At 42.0% G+C, this 25451-nt stretch overlaps 1 protein-coding gene across 1 annotated transcript in view; it reads left to right on the top strand.

Moving 5' to 3' along the window:
* Window positions 1-25451, top strand: part of LOC124794644 (autophagy-related protein 2 homolog A) — a 496478-nt gene that overhangs the window by 144690 nt on the left and 326337 nt on the right. The window contains exon 9 of the mRNA XM_047258162.1: window positions 12085-12173. Coding sequence (XP_047114118.1) covers window positions 12085-12173 — 89 coding nt within the window. The remainder of the gene's footprint in view (window positions 1-12084; window positions 12174-25451) is intronic.

The following is a 25451-nucleotide window of genomic DNA, read 5'->3' as shown; positions in this document are numbered from 1 at the left end:
TAGTCAGTGATTGTATAAATTCTGAAATATTCAATGTTTGTATAAGTAGCTGCCCCCTCTGTCCAAGAATTCAATTCTGTTCTGGATATATGTTGGTGTCAGTGATAAATATGATTTCAGTTCTAAGTTCTATACTTCATTGCTAACTCTGCTTTTGGATTTGGACTCGATGCCACTTCAATGTAACATTGTTTGGAGGAGAGCCCAGGTACTCAAAATATTTACAATACAGCATCTCCAATTGGGTGATGTAAAAGTCATTGACTTAATGAACAGGAACTGGAATCCAAGTGGTGCATTGCTCCAAAGACTTATACATTAAGGAGACAGATGGATTCCAAAACAGCACTACCTCAGCTGCATGTGAGGCTTCCATCAGTGTTTTCCAGAGATGCTGGTTGGGAACCAACAAAATGGCTGGAAGGGGTAGACTGAGTTGCCAAATACACAGGTAGGATGTCATGATATGTTTGGCAAATGTGCACTTTTAGCTGGATGGAACAACCCAGCAGTGGTTTGGCAGAAGTAAAGAGAAGCTCAATAGCTGGAATAAATTCCAGGCCAAAATGAAGAAAATGTTCGGCAACAATCAGCAGCAAGTCCCCTTAGAAGAAGAACAATTGAAGAACAGGGCTCTGTGTCATGGGGAAATGAACAGTCTTATAATGTTTGGGACCTACACCACATGATAAATCTATATAGAACAGAAGCTGACAAAATCTCACACATGATAAAAGGTGTTGCAGAAGACATGTACCAAGCTCTTTTGGTGACAGATGTCACAATGACAGAGGAATTTATCAAGTAGTGCCAGCACATCAAGGAAAAGCAATGGAAAAGAGTGGGATGAAACAGGAATGACCAACTGCCAAATGTGACTGTTACAGCACTTGTGGAAGACCACCGTCATCTCACCTTGCTTATACTCCAGATAGTAGGGGAAGAGATACAGCAGGGTATGGCAGCCAGAAATGTTGAACTGAGTACACAAGAGATAGCAGCCATGAAAGTGTGTAGATCCCGTAAATCAGGACATAATAAAGAATGTTGTGGAAGAGGTGTATCAATCTTTGGCACCAGTCTATGTCACTTGTCAGATGTGCTCTGAGAATGGTATCAGCCAACTTAAAGTTGTGCCACAGCTGTCAAATGCTACCAACATAAGTTCAACCAACTCCTGCACCAGAAAAACAGACATTTGGGGTAAAGAGAACAACTGGTATGTTTTCACTTTGAGCACTCTTCAAGTTGTGCATCACTCCAGAGAGAGAAGACGATTATTCACTGACTATTACATCACAAGACATCGACCATCAAAACAGTCCTATTCACATCAGTTGACTGCAGACAATTATAGTCAGCATGAGAGATGAATCCCATCGTCATACCCTGGACAAGATAGCTCCCCAACTCATTGTTGCTGTTCCTCGCCACCATATGGAGATACCGACAATTCACTTAACCATTGAATTCAAGAAAACTAAACTAAGTGATCATCTATGAAGGTGAGTCTACCACAGATGAAAATCTTCCATGGGCAACAGTTACCTGCGGAGGTTCCCAAAGTGAACAAACAAAATTGATGGATAATGGTCTGCACTGACTGCCTCAACCACTATGCTGTTACCAAAGCTGTGCTGACTACCTAAGCTCTGGAAACTGCAAAGTTTGTTGTGGAAGACATCACTTTGCAGCACAGAGCACTTCCTGTGGTAATTTCTTATCGTGGACAAGTATTCCGGTTGAGACCAGGATAAGAGGTAATTTCAAGTTGTTACATCACCCACAGGATGACAACTGCCTATCATTCACAGATGAACACGTTAATAAAACTTTGATAGATATGTTCTCAGTGTACAGGCAGATTGGGATACAATACTACATGTTGTGACATTGCATACAACACAGCTAAGCAAAGCACCACAGGCTCAACACTGTTTGTTCCGCTCCACATAAGCAAGGCCTAAATGACAATGGAGATATTGGTTCTGTTCCAAGAGGATGACACTCAGGATGACTACATGAAACATCTCATCCCTAGGACCAAAAAGCAAGACAGCTGGACACACAGGAGAAGGGCTGAGAGCAGAACAGTGTTAATCACTGGCCAGTGTAATACAGCCCAGGAGACTTGGTTTGGATTTTTATGGCTGGTCAGAAAGTAGGACTTTGGTGTGCTAGTCGGCTCCAGTGAGAATATCTGGAACAGTGGATTACAGTTTCTTCAGGAAAGGGAACAGTGCTGTGAGCCATGGTGCACACAGTGTGGTGTAGTGTTTAGTATCACAGGTTGATGTGCTGCGGGTCGCCAGTTCAACCCTGACCTCCAGCAGTTCTTTTTTATTTAGTATTTATAGTTTCTGGAATGTTCTTCAAATAGCTTCTGTTTGTGTATTTTGCAGTATTTGATGTTTGCATAAATACCAGTATTCTGGAATATTTGATGTTTGTATAAATAGCTGCACACTTTGTCCCAGAGTTCTGTTTGTTTCTGACTGTAGATTTGTGTCAGCAATAAAATTGCTTTCAGTTCAAAGTGTTGCACTGCTCTGATGGCCCTGTCTCTGAATTTGTATTTGATTGTGTGTGCAACGTGACAACATATAACTTCTTCATTAATCTATTTTTGGATTCTCATGTTCTGAGATTTATCATCCCCAAATAGAAAGTAGAAGTAGTTGCTGGGCTGCTAAGATACACATTGCTCTACATCTAGTCAAACTTCATGTCACAAAGTGTGGGTGCAGATATAACTTCGGCTTTTTCCATATTCTGAAGTCATTGTCTCAGTCCTCTTATTCTAGTACTTCCAGTTTTCTTCCATTTAGGCTGGGAATATTTATACCCAAGAATTTTGCATGTGGCAATAGGGACTCCAACAACCGTGGTACTCGGGCCTGCTGTGGTCAAGACTTTGTTGAGAGATTTGGGTAGTATGAAACACTGACACAACTATGCTCACTGTAGTATCGTGTCAGGCCAGAGGGCTTCTGAATCTCTGTGCCTTGAATCAACACAACTAAGTTACATATTGATGATGTGCCAGTAGAGTCCTCAAGTCTTTAGTCAATACCATCATCTAGGTGTCTGTCATCCATTGAGTCACTTATTATACACACATCACTAGGTGTCTCTCATCCATTGACTCACATATTATACACACATAAAAAAAAGTTTTGCAACACTCCGGTTCCGAGAACTCCTGAAGATAGACGTTGACTGTGGATATTGTATCACAGACACAGTCCCTTTGAATGTTCAGGGATGTCACTAAACCCACCCAAAGATGTAAACAACCATGCCTGAGCAGCACCTATTAGTTGGTGGGGGTCTGATAGCCTATCAGTTCCAGTCATTCCACCAGCAAGAAGGTACACAGCTCGTTTTGTCTGTAGTTCAACCGTGCCTTGACGGTCAATACTGCAGTTTGATCATGTCCACATTGTTACTTTGTGCCAGGAAGGGCTCTCAACAAGGGAAGTGTCCAGGCATCTCGGAGTGAACCAAAGCGATGTTGTTCGGACATGGAGAAGATACAGAGAGACAGGAACTGTCAATGACATACATTGCTCAGGCTGCTCGAGGGCTACTTGTTCAGTGGATGACCACTACCTAAGGATTATAGCTCAGAGGAGCCCTGACAGCAACGCCACCATGTTGAATAATGCTTTTTGTGCAGCCCCAAGATGTTTTGCTATGACTCAAACTGTGCGCAATAGGCTGCATGACGCCCAACTTCACTCCCGATGTCTATGGCGAGGTCCATCTTTGCAACCACGACACCAAGCAGCACGGTACAAATGGGCTCAATAACATGCCGAATGGACTGCTAAGTATTGGCATCACGTTCTCTTCACTGCTGAGTGTTGCAATATGCCTCCAACCAGACAATCGTTGGAGACGTGTTTGTAGGCAACCCAGTCAGGCTGAATGCCTTAGACACACACTTCAGTGCATGTAGCAAGGTGGAGGTTCTCTGCTGTTTTGGGGTGGCATTGTGTAGGGCCGATGTACGCCGCTGGTGGTCATGGAAGGCGCCGTAACAGCTATACGAGACGTGAATGGCATCCTCTGACCGATACTGCAACCATATCGGCAGCATATTGACGAGGCATTCGTCTTCGTGGATGATGATTCATGCCACCATCATTCGCACCTTGTGAATGACTTCCTACAGGATAATGACATCACTTGACTACAGTGGCCAACATGTTCTCCAGACATGAACCCTATTGAACATGCCCGGGATGGATTGAAAAGGGCTGTTTGTGGACGATGTGACCCACCAACCACTCTGAGGGATCTATGCTGAATCGTCGTTGAGGAGTGGAACAATCTGGATCAGCAGTGCCTTGATGAACTTGTGGATAGTATGCCACGACAAATACAGGCATGCCTCAGTGCACGAGGACATGCTACTGGGTATTAGAGGTAACGGTGTGTAGAGCAATCAGGACCACCACCTCTGAAGGTCTTGCTGTATGGTGGTACAACATGCAGTGTGTTTTTCATGACCAATAAAAAGGGTGGAAATGATGTTTATGTTGATCTCTATTCCAATTTCCTGTACAGGTTCCCTAACTCTTGGAACTGAGCTGATGTAAAACGTTTTTTGATGTAATACTAGAAGGAAGCAGATTTTGATCCACCATGCTGTTTGAATGAATTTGTGACCAGCCCATCCATGTTTGTTCCTCACGAAGTGAGCCATTAACACTTTTACTTTATAGGTACTGACAGCTGCACTGTGTGAACATCTGGATATGACATTTTAATCTAAACAGGTTGGTTACCTTAATCCTCAATGAAACATAGTGTAGCGTACTCAACCCAAATCTTAGTAGGGGATGTCAAATCAAACACCTTACAGCCATCTGGTTTCCAAACTTGTATTATTTGGCTACCAGTTTCGGCAATTTACTACACCATCTTCAGGCCCTGTGTACAGACAACAATGGTACCAGAATGAAATAGATAACCAAAAAAAGGGGTGTGGTGCAAGTATTATACAGGGTGTTACAAAAAGGTACAGCCAAACTTTCAGGAAACATTCCTCACACACAAAGAAAGAAAATATGTTATGTGGACATGTGTCCGGAAACGCTTACTTTCCATATTAGAGCTCATTTTATTACTTCTCTTCAAATCACATTAATCATGGAATGGAAACACACAGCAACAAACCGTACCAGCGTGACTTCAAACACTTTGTTACAGGAAATGTTCAAAATGTCCTCCGTTAGCGAGGATACATGCATCCACCCTCCGTTGCATGGAATCGCTGATGCGCTGATGCAGCCCTGGAGAATGGCGTATTGTATCACAGCCGTCCACAATACGAGCACGAAGAGTCTCTACATCTGGTACCAGGGTTGTGTAGACAGGAGCTTTCAAATGCCCCCATAAAGGAAAGTCAAGAGGGTTGAGGTCAGGAGAGCATGGAGGCCATGGAATTGGTCCGCCTCTACCAATCCATCGGTCACCGAATCTGTTGTTGAGAAGCGCACGAACACTTCGACTGAAATGTGCAGGAGCTCCATCGTGCATGAACCACATGTTGTGTCGTACTTGTAAAGGCACATGTTCTAGCAGCACAGGTAGAGTATCCTGTATGAAATCATGATAACGTGCTCCATTGAGCGTAGGTGGAAGGACATGGGGTCCGGTCAAGACATCACCAACAATGCCTGCCCATTCGTTCACAGAAAATCTGTGTTGATGATGTGATTGCACAATTGCATGTGGATTCTCGTCAGCCCACACATGTTGATTGTGAAAATTTACAATTTGATCACTTTGGAATGAAGCCTCATCCGTAAAGAGAACATTTGCACTGAAATGAGGATTGACACATTGTTGGATGAACCATTCGCAGAAGTGTACCCGTGGAGGCCAATCAGCTGCTGATAGTGCCTGCACACGCTGTACATGGTACGGAAACAACTGGTTCTCCCGTAGCACTCTCCATACAGTGACGTGGTCAACGTTACCTTGTGCAGCAGCAACTTCTCTGACGCTGACATTAGGGTTATCGTCAACTGCACGAAGAATTGCCTCATCCATTGCAGGTGTCCTCGTCGTTCTAGGTCTTCCCCAGTCGCGAGTCATAGGCTGGAATGTTCCGTGCTCCCTAAGATGCCGATCAATTGCTTCAAACGTCTTCCTCTTGGGACACCTTCATTCTGGAAATCTGTCTCGATACAAACGTACCGCACCACGGCTATTGCCCTGTGCTAATCCATACATCAAATGGGCATCTGCCAACTCCGCATTTGTAAACATTGCACTGATGGCAAAACCACGTTCGTGATGAACACTAACCTGTTGATGCTACGTACTGCTGTGCTTGATGCTAGTACTGTAGAGCAATGAGTCGCATGTCAACACAAGCACCGAAGTTAACATTACCTTCCTTCAGGTGGGCAAACTGGCGGTGAATCGAGGAAGTACAGTACATACTGACGAAACTAAAATGAGCTCTAACATGGAAATTAAGTGTTTCCGGACACATGTCCACATAACATCTTTACTTTATTGGTGTATGAGGAATGTTTCCTGAAAGTTTGGCCGTACCTTTTTGTAACACCCTGTATACAATGGTAATATGTAATCACATAACAATACCAACCATCACAGGAAGTTACATACAGTTACAGATAAATCAAGGAATAAAATACGAGAACAGTTGCACCCTGCATTAACTTAAACTAGTGAGCAAAGTATATACATCATATAATTGTAAAAAAGGAACCTACTAAACAGAGGTCAATATTTTATGTTATGCATAGATAATCACAGTTTAATGTTAATGCAATGCCCATGAAACAAGTGGAGTAAAACAATATAGTCATATACTGACGAGTACAGACTGAACACAAAACATTTGATTGTATGCTGTCATGTACTAGTGAAACATATACCACTTACTGGAAGTCAACCACATAACTATCTATATCGTCATGTTCTATATACTACCAATAAGTAATAAAAGAAGAATATAAAAATGCATCAGTGCAATTTATTGATCACATACTCATAAGATGCGACTTATTTAAAAAAACATCTCTAGTGAACCAAACTATGAATCTAATGTAATATACCATAACGAATTCCCACTAAGCAGTAAGTATTGAAATATATGGAAAAGGCAAAACCAACGTTATCAAGAAAGTGATAAGTCTGCTGGGAAGCAGGCATGTGGCTAGGTTACATACCAAACCATAATCTATGGAATAAGCCTAAAAGAAAAGTAGTGCAGTACATACAAAGTATATTAGAAAGACACTCATTGCAATCAGAACAACCTCTATGTGTCATGTAGCCTTTAAGCAAGGGAAGAGAAAAGATAGGATACCCATGACTGAAAAACCATCAGAACACGTGTCTGGGTATACCATACAACGTGTAATATGTCAGTTAATACCTTTGTGATTAGATGATTATTGGAGAATGAGGATTTTTAGGAATGTACCAGAACACTGAGTCGGGGATTATCAAGGCATTACAGGTTCAGGTGTACAATCTGAGTAACCACCCATGTCAACTAACAAAATTAGTAATCACCTGAAAATTAACATTCGTCGTGTAACATGAAAACAATGTAAAGAGGGGAAGAACTCACAACACTAAACCACAATGCCAACCAATGTAGTGTAGTAACTGTCGTGATTTCATGCCGAAGAATGAAGGTAAGTAAGTAAGAAGATGGAGGCAATGTTAACCTACATTTTATTAAATAAGTTGCATCTTATGAGTTTGCGATCGATACATTGCAATGATGTATTTTTATATTCTCCTTCTATCATTTATGAGTAGTATATGGAACATGATGATACAGATAGTTATTGGGTTGACCTCCAGTAAGTGGTATATGTTTCACTAGTATATGACAGTATGCAATCAAATGTTTTATGTTCAGTCTGTGCTCAGCAGTATATGACTATATTATTTTACTCCAGTTGTTTCACAGGCATTGCATTAGCAGTATACCATTATTATCTATGCACAACAGGAAATATTGACCTCCATTAGCCAGCTGCTGTGCCCGAGCAGTTCTAAGCACTTAAGTCCGGAACCGCGCTGCTGCTACGGTTGCAGGTTCGAATCCTGCCTTGGGCATGGATGTGTGTGATGTCCTTAGGTTAGTTAGGTTTAAGTAGTTCTAAGTCTAGGGGACTGATGACCTCAGATGTTAAGTCCCATAGTGCTTAGAGCCATTTGAACCATTTTGACCTCCATTTAGTAGTTTCTTTTTTTACAGTTATATGACATTCATACTTCGCTCACTAGTTTAAGTTAATACAGTGTGCAACTGTTCTCGCATTTTATTTCTTAATTTATCTGTAACTGTATGTAACTTCCTGTGATGATTGGTATTGTTACGTGATTACATATTACCACTGTATTTAAGACTTCCACCACGCACCCTTTTTTGGTTATCTATTTCATACTGCTAACATTGTTATCTGTAGAAATGGCCTGAAGATAGCATAGTAAATCGCCAAAACTGGTAGCCAAATAAAATAAGTTTGGAAACTAGACGTCTGAAAGGTGTTTGATTTGACATCCTGTATCAAGCAGCCAACTCCTGCAACCATCTCGGAAACGATGTACATACATATCTTAGCACATTCACTTCCTGCAGCTGTAATATGAGATATCAGTAAACATGGGGTCTCAGGAGGAGTGGCCAATATTCAGGGATATGACAGTCATGATCATCTGAAGCAAAAAAGTTTAGTGAACATGCGCTCTAAAATACATACCTTAAGAGCTGTGAGCACTTGTCTAGTAGAAGAGATGTGTTTCACAGAAATATGATGAACAGCTGTTTGTAGCTGTTGCAGGATGAACGAGGGTCAGATTACCAGGTCACAAGTTTTTTTAAACCTAGTGCAAGTCTGGGTCAGGTGGTAGAGGATGTAGGTTCACTTCGCAAAGACTTCACAAAGTAAGACACCATGGTAATAGTGGGTGGGGCGTCAACATCATAAACAGGAACCCTGATTATTCAACTGAGAGTGACCTCAGAGTGACCTCACATCAGTGTGGTTCCTGTTGACTCTTTCAGCAGGTGGGACTACCGTATTTACTCGAATCTAAGCCGCACTTTTTTTCCGGTTTTTGTAATCCAAAAAAACCGCCTCCGGCTTAGAATCGAGTGTATAGTAAGCGGAAGTTCTGAAAAATGTTGGTAGGTGCCGCCACAACTAACTTCTGCCGTCGAATATATGTAGCGCTACACAGGCATGGTTTGCAGGCACAAAGATAAATACTGGTGCCAAAACCTCTGACTCAGTAAATAAATTTTTAAAAAAAAGGTTGAAGATGAGCTTTTTTCTCCGCCCCGAGTTTCGACCACTGCATTTTCATGCATTATCCAACGAAGTAAATACAAATTCCATATTGTTCATCTTCGAATGTAGCAGCATTTCAATGTACTACGAAATCCGACTGGCAATATTGTTTGGGATGTTTGTCAATATGACCAACTCTAGTGAATCACATGCAGTATTCTCTTCACCATAAGAATAATACGGACATAAACATTTTGCCATGTATTCTTTTGTGTTTGCTGCTATCTCATTTAAATCCTGTTTGCCTAATAAACTATGAAACTAGTGTGAGACAACAACAAACGCAGAAGAATATACATATCATGTCATGTTTATATTCGTTATTATTCTTATGCCTAATAGTGATACACTCAGAAATGAAGCACGGCAATCAACTAGATTTTTAAATCTAAGATGACTCTAATTTCTGTGCAGAATGTAGTCTACATAAGAGGCGTCTGCAAAGATTTTCAAATGGCGAAAAATTTTAGCTACACTCGCGTTCAGAACATCTTCTATCATATGCAGACTATTATTTGGTTCTTGTTGATCATTATCAAAGAAAGCAGCAATGTAAGTAGTAACAAATAGCAGTCTCTTGCCATTGTTTCACTAATGAGACAATTCCTCTCTGTTTTTTATCGTAAGTGCCGGCGGTAGTGCGCACAAAAGCAAGCCATGCCGCGAGCGGCGACAGGCCGTAAACACGCACTATCAGAATGCGACAAACAATGCATGACACAGTACAATAATGCATTTTCAGCTTAGAGTGACGTAAACACCTATAACAAAGAGAACAGCACTTATCAGATCAAAGAAAAATAAGCAATCGATTCTCTCCCTTGAATTTCGAATTTCAAATTTCAGGTGCGGCTTAGATTCAGGAAAAATTTTTTTTCCTTGATTCCGAGTCTCATTTTTCAGGTGTGGCTTAAATTTGAGTGCGGCTTAGATTCGAGTAAATACGGTATGCTAGGCATGGCCTTCACCTCAACAGGGAAGGGGAGGGAAAACTGTCTGGACTAATAGCAAATAACTTAAGGGAGGGGGGAGCACTTTCACAAGTGGTAAAGTACCACTGGTTACAAGTGACAGAGGAGCAGATTTTTAGGGTAGGGAGGGCAGAAACAATAGATATTCAGAGACAGGATGAAAATGACATTCACATGAATAAAACAGGCAGCCAGAAAGCAAATTTTAATGTACACAATTCATGCAGACAACCTCTGATTGAAACTAGAGATACTCAAAAACTGGAAAATTAGGTTCATCTAGTTGTAATTCAGCCAGTACAAATAATCAGTTATCCTTATTGCATCAGAATATTTGAGGACTAACGAGTAAGCTTAATGAGATACTTATTTGTGTTGAAGAATTAGACTTGAGCAAACTGGTTGATATAACCTGCCACTCTGAACATAATGTGACCACTGGTATAGATATGTTAAATGTTACAGGATTCAAGTTAGCTTCTTACTTCTGTAGAGAAAATTTGGAGAAAGGAGGAGTTGCCACATTTGTCTGACTAGTACAAGTCTTTTTATTTGATGTCACTTTGGTGACTTGCACATCAACAAAGAGGAAATGTTGATGAGATCAACATAACACCCAGTCACTGAACAGATAAAATCTCCTACCTGGCCAGGAATTGAACCTGGACCCCCTCCATAGCAGTAAACCATATTGATCACTCAGCTACAGAGGTGGACAAAATTTAGGTAATATGCGGAAATTATGTGTCAGTTCCCAGATAACCTGTTTAGCTATATTTAGGAATTATTGCCAGACAGATTATAGGGGGACTGAAGCATAATTTCCATGTCACAGGACTCATTTATTGAACTGCATCTTCCCTACCACATGGCAGTCATTCACTACAGGGTTTCTGTCACTGCCATTGTCCCCTCGTGTGCTGCACCACCTGCGCAGTTACAGGTCAAGTGACTTTGTGTGCCCTCTAGTAGTGGTTCTACTGTTTGCTCGTGTTGGTCTCGTACTGAATGCACAAAAGTGGAGATCATTGTTGACAACTGAATTAAGTGCAAGAAGACTCTTCAAGTCAAATTATTTTCTCCATCGCTTAATGGTTTTGGCCACATATCGAGTCAATGGTGCTCGAGTTCATCCACAGCCTAGACATGTACCTTATTCTTGTCCATCACATCATCTGGAAATGAAGATTTTGCAGCTATTCATATGGAACATTTGGATATGCAATAGGGTAATCTAAGAGTTATTTTCTTGCTATTTCTGATTTTATAAAAAGTCTTCAAGTTTGATAATTGTGCTGCCTATACAGATGATACTCCCTCCCTTGCCAGAGGGAAACAGGATTTGGTGACAGTAGGATTGGAAAAATGACAAGTGTTTCCATTCTACTGTCACTTTCATAAAGTAAATGGCAACTAATGATTTCCTACATTTCGTGTATTAATGTTGTAATAAACTTTGGAACACACACACACACACACACACACACACACACACACACACAAACAAACAAACAAACACTCAGCTACAATTTTGTAGTAAGGCTGCATTACTGGGTAAAAGTGTCTATTTTTCTGTGTGCTTTGATGAAAAGCACAACTTTGTAAGCTGAGCCAGTATGTTCAACTACTTTTTTATGTGCCTACCCTTCACTTTTCTTGTTCAATATGTCATATGTGGTTGTCTTTACTCAACTTGTTAAACTGGTTGTATTTAATCCAGGATGTTCCAGTACTGTCTGACATCTCATGTTTAACAGGCTGGCTGGATTTGGTGGATCACATGGAACACAGAGTCCCTCTTTTCAGCAGAATGTGTCATCACGACCTAAGAAGAAATCACATAAGGGTAATATTTTAACTTTCACTTGGATTTTTTCACTATTTTTATACAAGTAAGTTGCAATCCAAGCATTTTTATAGTGGTGCTTGGTTGGTAAATAATTATAAATTGTTACACCATGTGCTCAAAGGAATCCGGACACCCCCAAATACATACATTTTTCATATTAGGTGCATTGTGCTGCACCTACTGCCAAGTACTCCATACCAGCGACCTCAGTAGTCATTAGACATCATGAGAGATCAGAATGGGGCGCTCTGGGGAACTCACAGACTTCGAATGTGATCAGGTGATTGGGTGGCACTTGCGTCATACGCCTGTACGCGAGATTTCTACTCTCCGAAACTTTGCTACGTCCACTGTTTCCAATGTGATAGTGAAGTGGAAACATGAAGGGACACGTACAACACAAAAGTGTACAGGCTGACCTCGTCTGTTGACTGACAGAGACCGCTGACAGTTGAAGAGGGTCGTAATGTGTGATAGGCAGACATCTATCCAGACCATCACACAGCAGTTCCAAACTGCATCAATATCCACTGCAAGTACTATGACAGTTAGGCGGGAGGTGAGAAAACTTGGATTTAATGGTCGAGTGGCTGCTCATAAACCACACATCATGCCGGCAAATGCCAGATGACACCTCGCTTGGTGTAAGGAGCATAAACATTGGACAATTGAACAGTGGAAAAATGTTGGGTGGAGTGCCCTGTAGTGGACTGGCATGCACAGAGTCCTGACCTGAATCCTATAGAACACCTTTGGGATGTTTTGGAATGTCAGCTTCGTGCCAGGCCTCGCCAACCGACATCGCTATCTCTCTTCAATGCAGAACTTCGTGAAGAATGGGAAGCCATTCCCCTAGAAACCTTCCAGCACCTGATTGAACGTATGCCTGCGAGAGTGGAAGCTGTCATCAAGGCTAACGGTGGGCCAACACCATACTGAATTCCAGCATTACCAATGGAGGGCCCCACGAGCTTGTAAGTCATTTTCAGCCAGGTGTCCGGATACTTTCGATCGCATAGGGTATGTAAAAGTAGTGGCTTGGTGGAGAAGTATCAGCCTAAAAGTCTGAAGGTCCAGGGTTCAGTCCTCAGTCAGTCCTAGGATTTTGTTTCTGTTACATATCACTTCTTCCAGTACTGTTAGTGATTTGTTAACAGGAAAAATACTAAGTTGCACCATGGCTGGGAGTCTACATTACTCTGTAGGTCCTCCCATAACTTACTGGATAAATCAGTTCAGGGGTCAGAATAAGACCATGTCTAATAAAACAGTGTGATATTCAAAGCAACCCTCAGTTTGAGAACAGTTTTACTTTCTTATTTGGTAGTAGATCTGGATGTTTCAACCAGGAGAAAGGTTGCATTATGTTGGTCATAGCAGATACTAAACATGCATAGTTCATGTGTTATCGTGTTTTGCAAACGTCTTCACAATTATGTTATAAATAAAAAAAAAAAAAGTGCATGTGAATTTCATAAATGTAGCTAATGTGTCTGTTGTATCCAATATGAAAACGTTTCATCATTCTTCATCACAGCTTCCATTTCTTCCTTGAGAAATGTACAGAAATTATTATTATATATTTTTATTATCTTGGACACAACAAAGTTACATAAATTAAGTATATTAATGCTATGTATTCCTAGATATATTTCAACATGTGCACAAATTCTTTTGACATATTTCTCCTAGTCGGACAAGAGTTTACTAAATGCCCTGTTCATAAGTCTGTCAACTACCATATGATCATTTGTGTACAACCAATCGTACCTCACTGTTAAGTGAAAACTACTATCCATCCAAGACTTTCTCCACTGGCTCAAACTGCTGGAAATACAATAGTGGAAAGCAACATCCACCTGACTAGTGCAATATTGGCATAATTAGTAAAAACATGATGGAGCCATGCTTTAATTTAAGAGCACTTGAACATTCTCGTTTGAGGGCTTGTCATGAACAAGGCATCATTGTTTGATGACAGTGTCAGTGCATCCTTCAAAATTGAAGAATTGATAATTGTTCTTGACTGAAACTTGCATGTCTCAAATAAATCTTGTGTATTTTCTTTGTGGACTGTAAAACAATGAACTTTGTCTCTAATGGAGGAGAGAATATTTCCACAACATGGAGACTTCTTTTTGATTTGTGTGTTGGGTTGTGAAAGAATGAACTTTGTATCTAATGGAGAAGAGAATCTTTCCACAGCATGGATATTTCCTTTGGTTTGTATGTCTTGTGGAATGCACAGAATTTATCACCTGTAACTATACTTTCAGAGAGTCACAGGCAGCTGCAGTGGAACACTCTTGAAGTCACTGAGACATCGAGATGTGTGTCATGTTTTTTGGCACGAGTAAGCATTGATTTCCAATCTGCTGGTGCCTGTGCTCAGTAATATGTTCTGTACCATCCAGATTTGATATGTGTTTGCCAATTTTTACAAATGAATCCTATGCTTCTTTGAGTTCTCATCCACAATGCTTCAGATATGTGGCAGCATTATTGGACTGCCCAGTTGTCCATAACATGACTCATCAGCAAGACTGACAGTGTCTGCACTGAAGAAAATACACTGCCAGGACCCGTTGCTGTGGGCCTTGTAGTCTCCTCCGTACACCTTGGACATTTCTCTGAGAATTCCATCTGGGTTGAATCATTTTTCCCATTAGAAACAAACTCAGGCTTTTGTTCTTAACACATAGCCAACACATCACATGCACCATTTTTTTGTATCATGTCACACTGATGTCATCATTGAGAGGGCTGGTATAGCTCATGACATGTGACACAAGATATTTGTACTACTATTCTTTCAGGTCTTGACTTTCTAACCAGAATAATGCAGTGGTAAAACATAATCTTTCATCGTTTTTTATCTTCCCTCATATTATGACGTACCACATTTCAGACAATGAAAAGTCCATGAAACATCCTGGCAGATTAAAACTGTGTGCCAGACCGAGACTCGAACTCGGGACCTTCGCCTTTCGCGGGCAAGTGCTCTACCAACCGAGCTACCCAAGCACGACTCACGCCCTGTCCTCACAGCTTTACTTCTGCCAGTACCTCGTCTCCTACCTTCCGGTCCGGCACACAGTTTTGATCTGCCAGGAAGTTTCATATCAGCGCACACTCCGCTGCAGAATGAAAATCTCATTCTGGAATGAAAAGTCCAGGTTGGAATATCAATGATTATGAAAAGGATCTCTTGCTACTCACCGCAAAGACAACATGCTGAGTTGCAGATAGGCATAAAAAATAGGCTGTTACAAACTAAGTTTTCAGCCAAAGCTTGCTTCAGGAAAGGAAGGAAAACACACATACATTCACAAAAGCAAACACTACCCATGCACACACATGCACTATCTGTGGCCACTCTAACCAGACTGCAATTGTTGTGTTGAACAAAAGTGGCAATTTGGAGTGGGGTAGGTAAAGGGGAGGGTTAGCAGAGTACTAGTGGAGAGAGAGAGAAGAATGTTGTCTGGCGCAACATGCAGGGGCTAGAAGGTGGCAGGACAAGGCTCTCAGGGGCAGCGTTGGGAGGCTGTGGATGGGCAGGGGAAGGTGGCTATGGGGAACAGAAAAGGAGGGATGCAGAGAAGGGGAAAAGAGTGGTGGGTACATTGGCATTGGCTGAGAGTGGTGAATATTGAGGGTGAGAGGACATGAATTGGGAGGAGGGTGTGGGGACAACATGTTATCATACACTGAGGCCAGATTAATTTTTTAAGAATGTGTTAAAAGGATGATTCCCATCTTGTGCAGTTCAGAAAAGCTAGTGATGGGTGGGAGGATCCAGATGGCTCATGTTGTGAAGCAGCCATGAAAATCAAGCTCATTACATTCAGCTGTGTGTTGTGCTGTTGGGTGGTCAACTTTGCTCTTGGCCACAGTTTGGCTGTGGTGAACAACTGGTTGGTATTCATACCAATATAAAAAGCTAAGCAATCATTGCAGCAGAGTTGGCATATGGCATGGTTGCCTTCAGGCCTGGCCTCTGATGGGGAAGGATAAGCCTGAGGCAGGACTGGGTTAGGAAGTGCTGGGTGGGTGGATTGGGCAGGTATTGCACCAGAGTCTTCCACAGGGATATCCAGATATCCATATGCCAATCCCAGTGGAAGACCCAGGTGTAATACCTTCCCAATTCACCTCTGCCCCTCCCCCTCCTCCCACCATCACTACTACTTCATATTCCATTCCTGTCATAGGGTTATCTTACCCCATCAGAGACAAGGCCACCTGTGAAGCAGCCGTGTTGTATTCCAGCTCTGCTGCAATAATTGCACTGCCTTTTAGGTTGGTATGACTACCGACTAGTTTTCCCCAGGATGAAAGGCCACTGCTAAATTGTGACCAAGAGCAAAATGGACAAAGTGGACCACTCTGTGGCACAACATGCAGCTGAACATAACATGCTTGATTTCAATGGCTGCTTTACAAACGATGCCATCTGGATCCTTCGCTCCACCACTAGCTTTTCTGAAATGTGGAGATGGGAGCTATCCTTACAACACATCCTCCACTGCGAAAATTATCCTAGCCTCAGCCTATGATAACATAATGTCTCGATGCCCTCCCCCGACAGTTTCCTCCCCATCTGCCCCATCACCTCCTCCCTATTGACATCCCCTCATCAACATGATGCGCTGCTCTGCCAATGCCCCCACCAGGCTTTTCCCCTCTCTGCTCCTCTCTTTTTCCATTTCCCATTCCACCACCATCCCTCCCACACACACTCCAGACAGTGCCTCTGGAAGCTTGTTCTGAAGCTTTCTAGACCGTACACACTCCGCCAGACAGCGCTCTTCCCTCTCCTCACCTGTATTCCGCTATCCCTCCTCCCCTACAGCACTCCAGATTGCTGCTTTCATCCAGTGCAACAGTTGCAGTTCAGCTACAGTGGCTGGAGATAGCACTCATGTGTGCGTGATGTGTGCTTGCTTGTGTTAATGTGTGTGTGTTTTCCTTTCTTTTCTGTAGAAGGCTTGGCTGAAAGCTTAGTGTGTACTAGTCTTTTTGTTGTGTCTGTGTGCAACTGACATGTCATCTTTATGGTTAGTAGCAATGTATCCTTTTTATAAATTCATCTCATTGTCTTGAAAATATCCATTTAACAACTGTTTGTTTATCTGTCAATTGTTGGTCTGTTCAGGACACGTCATTTCACTTGCAAGCCAGTGCCACCTAAAGTGACAATATAATCCTGTCCCATAACTCATCATTGGAAAGTAACAGCAACTGAATGCCATAAATAAATAGCATATAATCCCTCAGAAGCACAGTCATATTTAATGATATAAGCAGACCAATGCATAGGCCTCTGGGGCATCAGTTGTATATAAGACAGAATTGTTGCTCAGAGCTGTAAAATTGTTAGTGTGGGGTACAGTCTGTGACCGGGCTGTTCGAATTCCTGGTACTCATTTGATGGCAGACTGAGTGGACCTGGGGACTTCTATAGGGTATGGAATGAGAAAAAATATACGCTCCTATCTGGGATTGATCCCTAGACCTCCAGGACCAGAGACTAGTGCTGTATGTGCTGCACCATCACACTGTAGATATCTCATCAAATCATACTACTATTTCCTGCTCACAATTCGCTTGAATAACATGATATTGCACTATGTAACTGTGGTCTAGGTGGTATTCATATTAATGATGTAATTCTGGATGTTCAGCTGAGTAGTTATATCCATTTTATGTGCAGTATTTCAAAGGCCATTCCATTCATCATCTTCAGATGCTGTGAGTCATGCTCTAATGAGTACTCACTGCAGGGATTCCAACTGGCAGCAGCACAACTCACAGCACCTGAAAAAATATCGTGCATAAAAGGAAAACAACAATTCGGATGAACAGTCGGAAGTACACCGTTAATCAATCTGATGTGTCAGTAATGCAGGTGGCCAATAAAGACAGTCACATTAGTAAGTTTATTTATGATATGTACATTTAATAATTCAGATATCATAACTTTATATTGCTGTAGATTCTTCTGTAGTGCTGAGTTACATACAATCTCGTGCAACGCTCTGAATGCAGTTGCTTCACAAGATGTGCTGGCCAATTGGGAGTTGCATGCAGTGAGGTCATGTGTGTTTAGCATGATGTGTATGCACGGCGCCCCCCATGAGAGACAGTGAGTGACGGAAGAGTGAGCTCGCCCAATGGTGCATTGGCAGTAACTTTAGATGTGACACCTCCTGCATAGCTCTGAGCAGTGTGCCGGTTACAGTTGACGGAGGTGCGCCATCAGTGCTGCATCCCCCCCCTCAAAATTATAAAATTATGCACTGTAGCACAATTCGGGTGTGGGCAATGATGAGGGGGAAGTCTCAGCTGTGGCACTGGCGATGGTGAGACCTGTGCTCTGGGATGTCAAGCACCAGCAAGAGCTGTTCGGGGGCAGGAGCTGGGTTGCAGCCAGCATGTCTGAAAAATAAAAATCTATGGCAGGATCATTGTAATCATGGAAATGAAATTGGTTTTTCTGACATCAGTGCGTGATATATGTGCTGTGGATGGTATTATGAGCATGGCCAGATGTCTGAAAGACGGTGCTAGATTCCCAGTTGTGAGGCTTGTTATAGATACGACAGAAAACTTTGCCATTTTTGTGGAACTTCATTGTGAAGTTAGTATCAGAAACAGAGTACCTAGGGTGAAAAAGATGCAACAGAGTGTGGTGTTGAAGACCATGTAAGAGTTCTGCTAGAGGGGGGGGGGGGGGGCTAGTTGTGAGTAGTCGTAGTGCGATAGATGCACAGAAACACAACAGAACATTTTTGAACCAAATGTTCAGCTTCACCATTCAGTCAAGGAGGGAATGATGCCATTCAGTTATGTTAAATTCAATTTTGTTGCTGGAACTGTTGAAATTATAATGAAGAAAATTGTGGACCATTGACTGAAACATTTGTTTGGAGCAAACCCTCTAAGCGAAAGAGAGAAGTCAGTGCTTTGATAGTGCTAACTCTAGTAGTCAAATGCACTGTAATGACAAAATGATATTTGCTGTATGCATTGACAGTAGTGAGCCATCTTGTTTTCCAGAAGGACCAACAAAATCAGTATGAATACATTGTCCAGGGCTATCAAGTCAAGGCAACTGAAAAGTTCTTGGCGTGGCACTGCCTATTTATACACACATGTACGGTATCAGGTTGTCATATTTCTACCTGTTTATCAAGCCCGAGCCATTAACAGTGTGAGGCAGTGCAGCACACTGAACTTGCATTCAGGAGGATAACGGTTCAAACTCGCTAACTGACATCCTGATTTCGGTTTTTAGGATTTCCCTAAATCGCTTCAGGCAAGTGCCAGGATGGTTCCATTAAAAGGCATGACTGACTTCCTTCCCCATCTTTCCTGATCCGATGCGACCGATGACCTCACTGTTTGGTCCCAATGCTGTTGCTGTGGCTGCTTGGGAATAATGATTCCCCAGTGTCCTCTCTGTAATAGTTTGAGCACATGTCATTGCAAAGATGTGGGAATCAGCACTCACATTTGTTCATTGGATATTGCAATTAAATTACAACATTTTGAAGTGAAGGGCTGTTGCATTGTGTATGGTATTTGTCAACTACTGGATCTGAAATTAGTTTTGGATTATGAGGCCAACTCATCTGAATACAGTACCAGAGCAATTGTAGTGGCTGATTGTGTCCAGTAACCTGTGCAATCCGCTGAGAATCAGTGGAGAAAGGTTGCAGTGCTTGTGAACCAGAATGACCAATTTGAAGACAGGAAATGTCTAATGTGTTAAAATGTGGATCCTTTCCCATAGGTAAGCGAGACAGAGTGTCTGCATTTGCAAGCTATGCCATAGGATGATAAACAATCTCATGTTGATGACAGTCATCCACAGGGTAAAATTTTCTGCCACACAGATATCGACTAAATTTTGTGACATCATAAATGATGGCCAAAGCTTCCTTTTTCATCTGATTGTAGTTGATGTGTACCTTGTTCAATGTCTTAGGTGTGAATGCTGTAGGACAGTCTGTGTTGCCATCCTTGTGAGATAAGACTACCACTGTTCTATGTGATGTGTGTACTGCAAGTACTAATGGTTTTTGCAGATCGAAGTGCGTGAGATGTGGGCTAAATTTCTGGAAAGATTTTTCACATTTTCCAGTATGTTTAATAGGACCATTTTTATGCCAGAGACTATGCAAAAGAGCAGCTATTTGCATTGTGTTGAGAATCATCTGATGTAGTATGTTAGTTTGCCAAGAATAGCTTGAAGTTCTCACACCTTTGTAGGAGAAGGAAATCTGTATGATCTCGAAATGCTTAGCCGAGGAATGAGTGCCTGCGGTATGTATGACATGTCCCAAATAGTCAGTTTAAATATTTAAAAATGAATGTTTCTGTAAATTACACTTTAGGTTGTGTAGGAAGTGTTCCACTGTGTTAGAGTCCACACCCTATCCTATCAAGTCACTGTTAGTAAACTGGATGACTTCTTCAAACTCAGATTCATGTAACTGTTGCTTGTTTAAAAATTTGTCATATGTGTCCTCATAATAATCAGTCTTACAAGGAAAAGATCACCCAATGCCACTATTCAAAACTTTGCTGGGATTCTTACATCGGGCGCAATTGCATGTTGCCAGAAGAGTGGATGTTAGTAAACTGACCAAGGACATTCTCCACTGGATTCCAATATAACTGAGAGAGCAGCCTAATGAGAGGTCAATAGATGACTTTGGGAAACACACAGGGGCAGCGGTGTTGTGGATCACTGAAGACCACAATGCACAAAAATTGTGAAGCAGCCCTATATCCAGCACTGCATGTCATTTGGGTGGTGGTTATACATATATTGTGTTGTTTGTATCTTACCTGTGAAGATACCATTCTGTGGAAATGTTGAATAAGGCAAGAAGTACATAACAGCAAGAAGTAGCTGTCACAAATGACTTCTGATTGACATAAACACAAAAACTGTCATTAATCATAACATCTTATATTTCATTTGTGCTTAAATTAACATTTTATACAATTAGTAGAGAAACTGCAAATACCCTCTTTTTATACCTTACTGTTCAACTCCAGTTTTTCTGCTACTGATTGATCAAGGTTTAATAGTTACTTATAATGATTTTCAAAGTATATACCTGCTGCAAAATTGGAGGTTTTTATACAGAGAATACTATTACTTTATTGTGGAGATACTGAGTCGCAGATAGGCACAATAAAAATACTCACATAATTATAGTTTTTGGCCATTAAGACCTTCATCAACAATACACTCACACACACAGATAGAGGGAGGGGAGAGGTGGGGAGGGAGGGAGTAGTGGAAAAGGAGAGAAATAAAAAGACTTGGTGTGGTGATGGAGTCATGGCTGTGTAGTGCTGGAATGGGTGAGGACAGTGACTAACGAATGTTGGGCGAGGAGAGTTACAGGATCGTAGGATGTATTGCAGGGAAAATTCCCACTTGTGCAATTCAGAAAAGCTGGTGTTGGTGGGAAGGATCCATATGGCACAGACTGTGAAGTAGTCATTGAAATGAAGGATATCATGTTTAGCAGTGTGTTCAGCAACAGGGTGGTCCACTTGTTTCTTGGCCACAGTTTGTCTGTGGCCATTCATGCGGACAGACAGCTTGTTGGTTGTCGTGCTTACACAGAATGCAGCACAGTGGTTGCAGCTTAGCTTGTAAATCCCATGACTGGTTTCACAGGTAGCCCTGCCTTTGATGGGGTAGGTGATGTTAGTGACCGGACTTGAGTAGGTGGTGGTGGGAGGATGTATGGGACAGGTCTTGCATCTAGGTTTATTACAGGGGTATGAACCATGAGGTAAGGGATTCGGAGCAGGGGTTGTGTAAGAATGGACAAGTATATTGTGTAGGTTCAGTGGACAGCGGAATACCACTGTGGGAGGGGTGGGAAGGATAGTGGGCAGGACATTTCTCATTTCATAGCATGATGAGAGGTAATCGAAACCCTTGTGGAGAATGTAATTCAGTTGCTCCAGCCCTGGGTGGTACTGAGTTATGAGGGGAATGCTCTGTAGCTGGATGGTGGGACTTTGTGAGGAGGTGGGAGACTCAAAAGATAAGGCATAGGAGATTTGTTTCTGTACAAGGTTGGGAGGATAACTGCGGTCATTGAAGGTTTCAGTGAGACTCTCGGTATATTTCGAGAGGGACTGCTCGTCACTGCAGATGTGACGACCACGGGTGGCTAGGCTGTACAGAAGGGACTTCTTGGTATGGAATAGGAGGCAGCTGTTGAAGTGGAGGTATTGCCATTGGTTAGTAGGTTTGATATGGATGGAGGTACTGATGTAGCGATCTTTGAGGTGGAGGTCAACATCTAGGATGGTGGCTTGTTGGATTGAGTAGGACTGAGTGAAGCAAATGGAGGAGAAGTTGTTGAGGTTCTGAAGGAATGTAGATAGGATGTCCTCGCCTTCGATCCAGATAGCAAAGATGTCATCAGTGAATCTGAACTAGGTGAGGGGTTTAGGATTCTGGGTTTTTATGAAGGATTCCTCTAGATGGCCCATGAATAGGTAGGTATAGGATGGTGCCATGCAGGTGCCCATAGCCGTACTGTGGATTTGTTTGTAGGTAATGCCTTCAAAGGAGAAGTAATTGTGGTTGAGGATGTAGTTTGTCATGGCGACTAGGAAGGAGGTTATCGGTTTGGAGTCCACAGGGAGTTGGGAAAGGTATTGTTCAATAGCAGTAAGGCCATGGGCATTAGGAATGTTAATGTACAGGGAGGTGGCATCAGTAGTGACGAGCAGGTGCCTGTGTGGCAAAGGAACAGAAACTGTGGAGAGTCGGTTGAGGAAATGGTTTGTCTCTTTTATTTAGGAGGGTAGGTTCTGGGTAATTGGTTGAAGGTATTGGTCTATGAGAACAGAGATTCTCTCAGTGAGGGCACTGTAACTGGCCACAATGGGGTGTCCTGGGTGATTAGCTTTATGGACTTTAGGAAGCATGTAGAAGGTAGGAGTGCAGGGAGTGGTAGGGGTGAGTAGAGAGATGGACTCTGGTGAGAGGTTCTGGGATAGGCCTAAGGATTTGAGTAGTGACTGGAGATCATGCTAGATTACTAGAATGGGGTCACTATGACAAGGTTTGTTGGTGGAAGTATCCGATAGCTGGCGGACAACAGTGATGGAGCCTTTGTCTGTACGTAGGATTATAAGGTTGGGATTAGTTTTTAGATGGTGGACTGCAGTTCTGTGTGCGGATGTAAGGTTAGTTTGCATGTTGAGGGATTTCGGTAATGATGGTGAGGCAAGGTTTGAGGTTAAGAAATTCTGGAAAGTTAACGGAGTGGTTTGGGGGCAGGGGGGTGGATCACGGTTGGATGAAGGAGTGAACTGAGTTAGGCAAGGTTTTATATTGGTCTTTGGTTGAGTCTGATTGGTAGGGTTGGTGGCGAAAAAGTGTTTCCACTGTAGGGACTGGGAGAAGGAGAGAAGGTCTTTAACAAGTCCTGCATGATTGAATTTTTGGGTGGGGCAAAAGGTAAGGCCTTTGGAAAGGACTGATATTTCTGTGGGACTAAGGCTTCTAGAGGAAAGGTTCATGACTGTGTTGCGGGTCTGTTTAGGTCGTGGATTCTGTGTGGTGGTGGGAGGGAGTTTTGGAGGGTGGAGTAGGTGTAGTGGGTCTGCGAGACAGGTTTTGTCAGCTATGAGGGGACGTGGGGGAGGTTTGGAGGTTGTTCTAGAGGTGGTGGACAGTGGTTTCCAAGGTGGGAGTAGGAAGTGAGCAGGATGGACAGTTTTTTGAGGTGGCATTGTGCATGTTGCTAAAGTTCCTGCAGGGCAAGAGTTTCGATGTGTGTTATGGGTTCCAGGAAATATTATTACATTACATCCTGGATTTTCCATTGTTTGAATACTATTACTTGTCATCCTTCTAACTCTTGTTTCGATTCTTTGGACCTTAATCCTCTGTCACCAATTTATCATCCAGTATTGGATACAGACTCTTCCAGATTCCTCCATACATTACAGTCTTCATATTGAAGCATCCAAGTTTGTCCTGTTTGTTTGTTTATGTCATCAACTCATCTTAACACTAGGTCATTCTCTAGGCCTTTTCTTATCACAAGGAATCCAACACAAAATCTTCTTAGTTCATCTCTATTCATTTAATCTCACCTTATACCCAGTGTATCTCTGTTTCATTTTTGTAACAGTTACTGTCACATTCTCAACCTATGTCTTTCATCTTATCCATTTGTTTGTCTTTCTGACCCTTCCAGTTAAGCCCAACATGCGTCTTTCCATTACACATTGAGTACTTCTCAATTTTTTGAATGTTTGTTTTCTTAACATCCATGTTTCATGTACATAAATTAGTACTAGTAATATATCCTAATTATTGATTTCTATCTGTGATGCAATCAGACTTAACTTACAATGTTGTAATTAATTTTGACTATTCTGTTATTGTTGTAATGGTTGTACAATATTTTTCTGTTAATATCTCTTTAAGTCTCCTCTCATACTTGATTTGCTAAGTTACCCTACTCTTCATTTAAGTTGTTCTGTATTTGAGGCAAAGGAAAAAAAGTGTCCTCTCCAAATGAAAGGTGGCTTGGTAAAAACTAATTTATGCATATTCCTTCTTCATCTCAGTGGTTTGAAAACTCCTCCAAAGCAGCAGGAAACAATTTTGGTGAAATGGAGTACTTTGGCCTAGTACCTTCCTCAATTCAAACTTTTCACTCTCTCAATGTAATTGTGTGGGCACTGTAGCCTTGTTCATTAATTCAGTCATTCATACAGTCATCATGTTTTGTGAATTAAATCGAGAAGGTGAACCATGAAGGATGTGGAACAAGTCAAGGTGTCCACTAACAGAAGACGGGGAAATCAGAGAAATGGTTCAAAAGGCTCTGAGCACTATATGACTTAACATCTGAGGTCATCAGTCCCCTAGAAGTCAGAACTACTTAAACCTAACTAACCTAAGGACATCACACACATTCATGCCTAAGGCCACATCCGTGCCCAAGGCAGGATTCGAACCTGCGACTGTAGCGGTCGCGCGGTTCCAGGCTGAAGCGTCTAGAACCGCTCGACCACACCGGCCGGCTCAGAGAAATGTAACCTATATACTGTATTAGCAATGAACTATCACTATACTGCTTAATGCTATTCATCCTTATACCAGCTAAAGCTAATTTGGCACATTAGAAAGAAAACTAAGCTGCAACCTTCTCAGTTTCTCTAGAGAGCTGTTGTTAAGCTGCTGTTGGTAGCTTAATATTTACATGA

The sequence above is a fragment of the Schistocerca piceifrons genome, chromosome 4 (genome assembly GCF_021461385.2).
Source record: "Schistocerca piceifrons isolate TAMUIC-IGC-003096 chromosome 4, iqSchPice1.1, whole genome shotgun sequence".
NCBI classification, from domain to species: Eukaryota; Metazoa; Arthropoda; class Insecta; order Orthoptera; family Acrididae; genus Schistocerca; species Schistocerca piceifrons.
The sequence above is the reverse complement of the archived record's forward strand: the minus strand, read 5'-3'. Positions and strand labels throughout refer to the sequence as shown.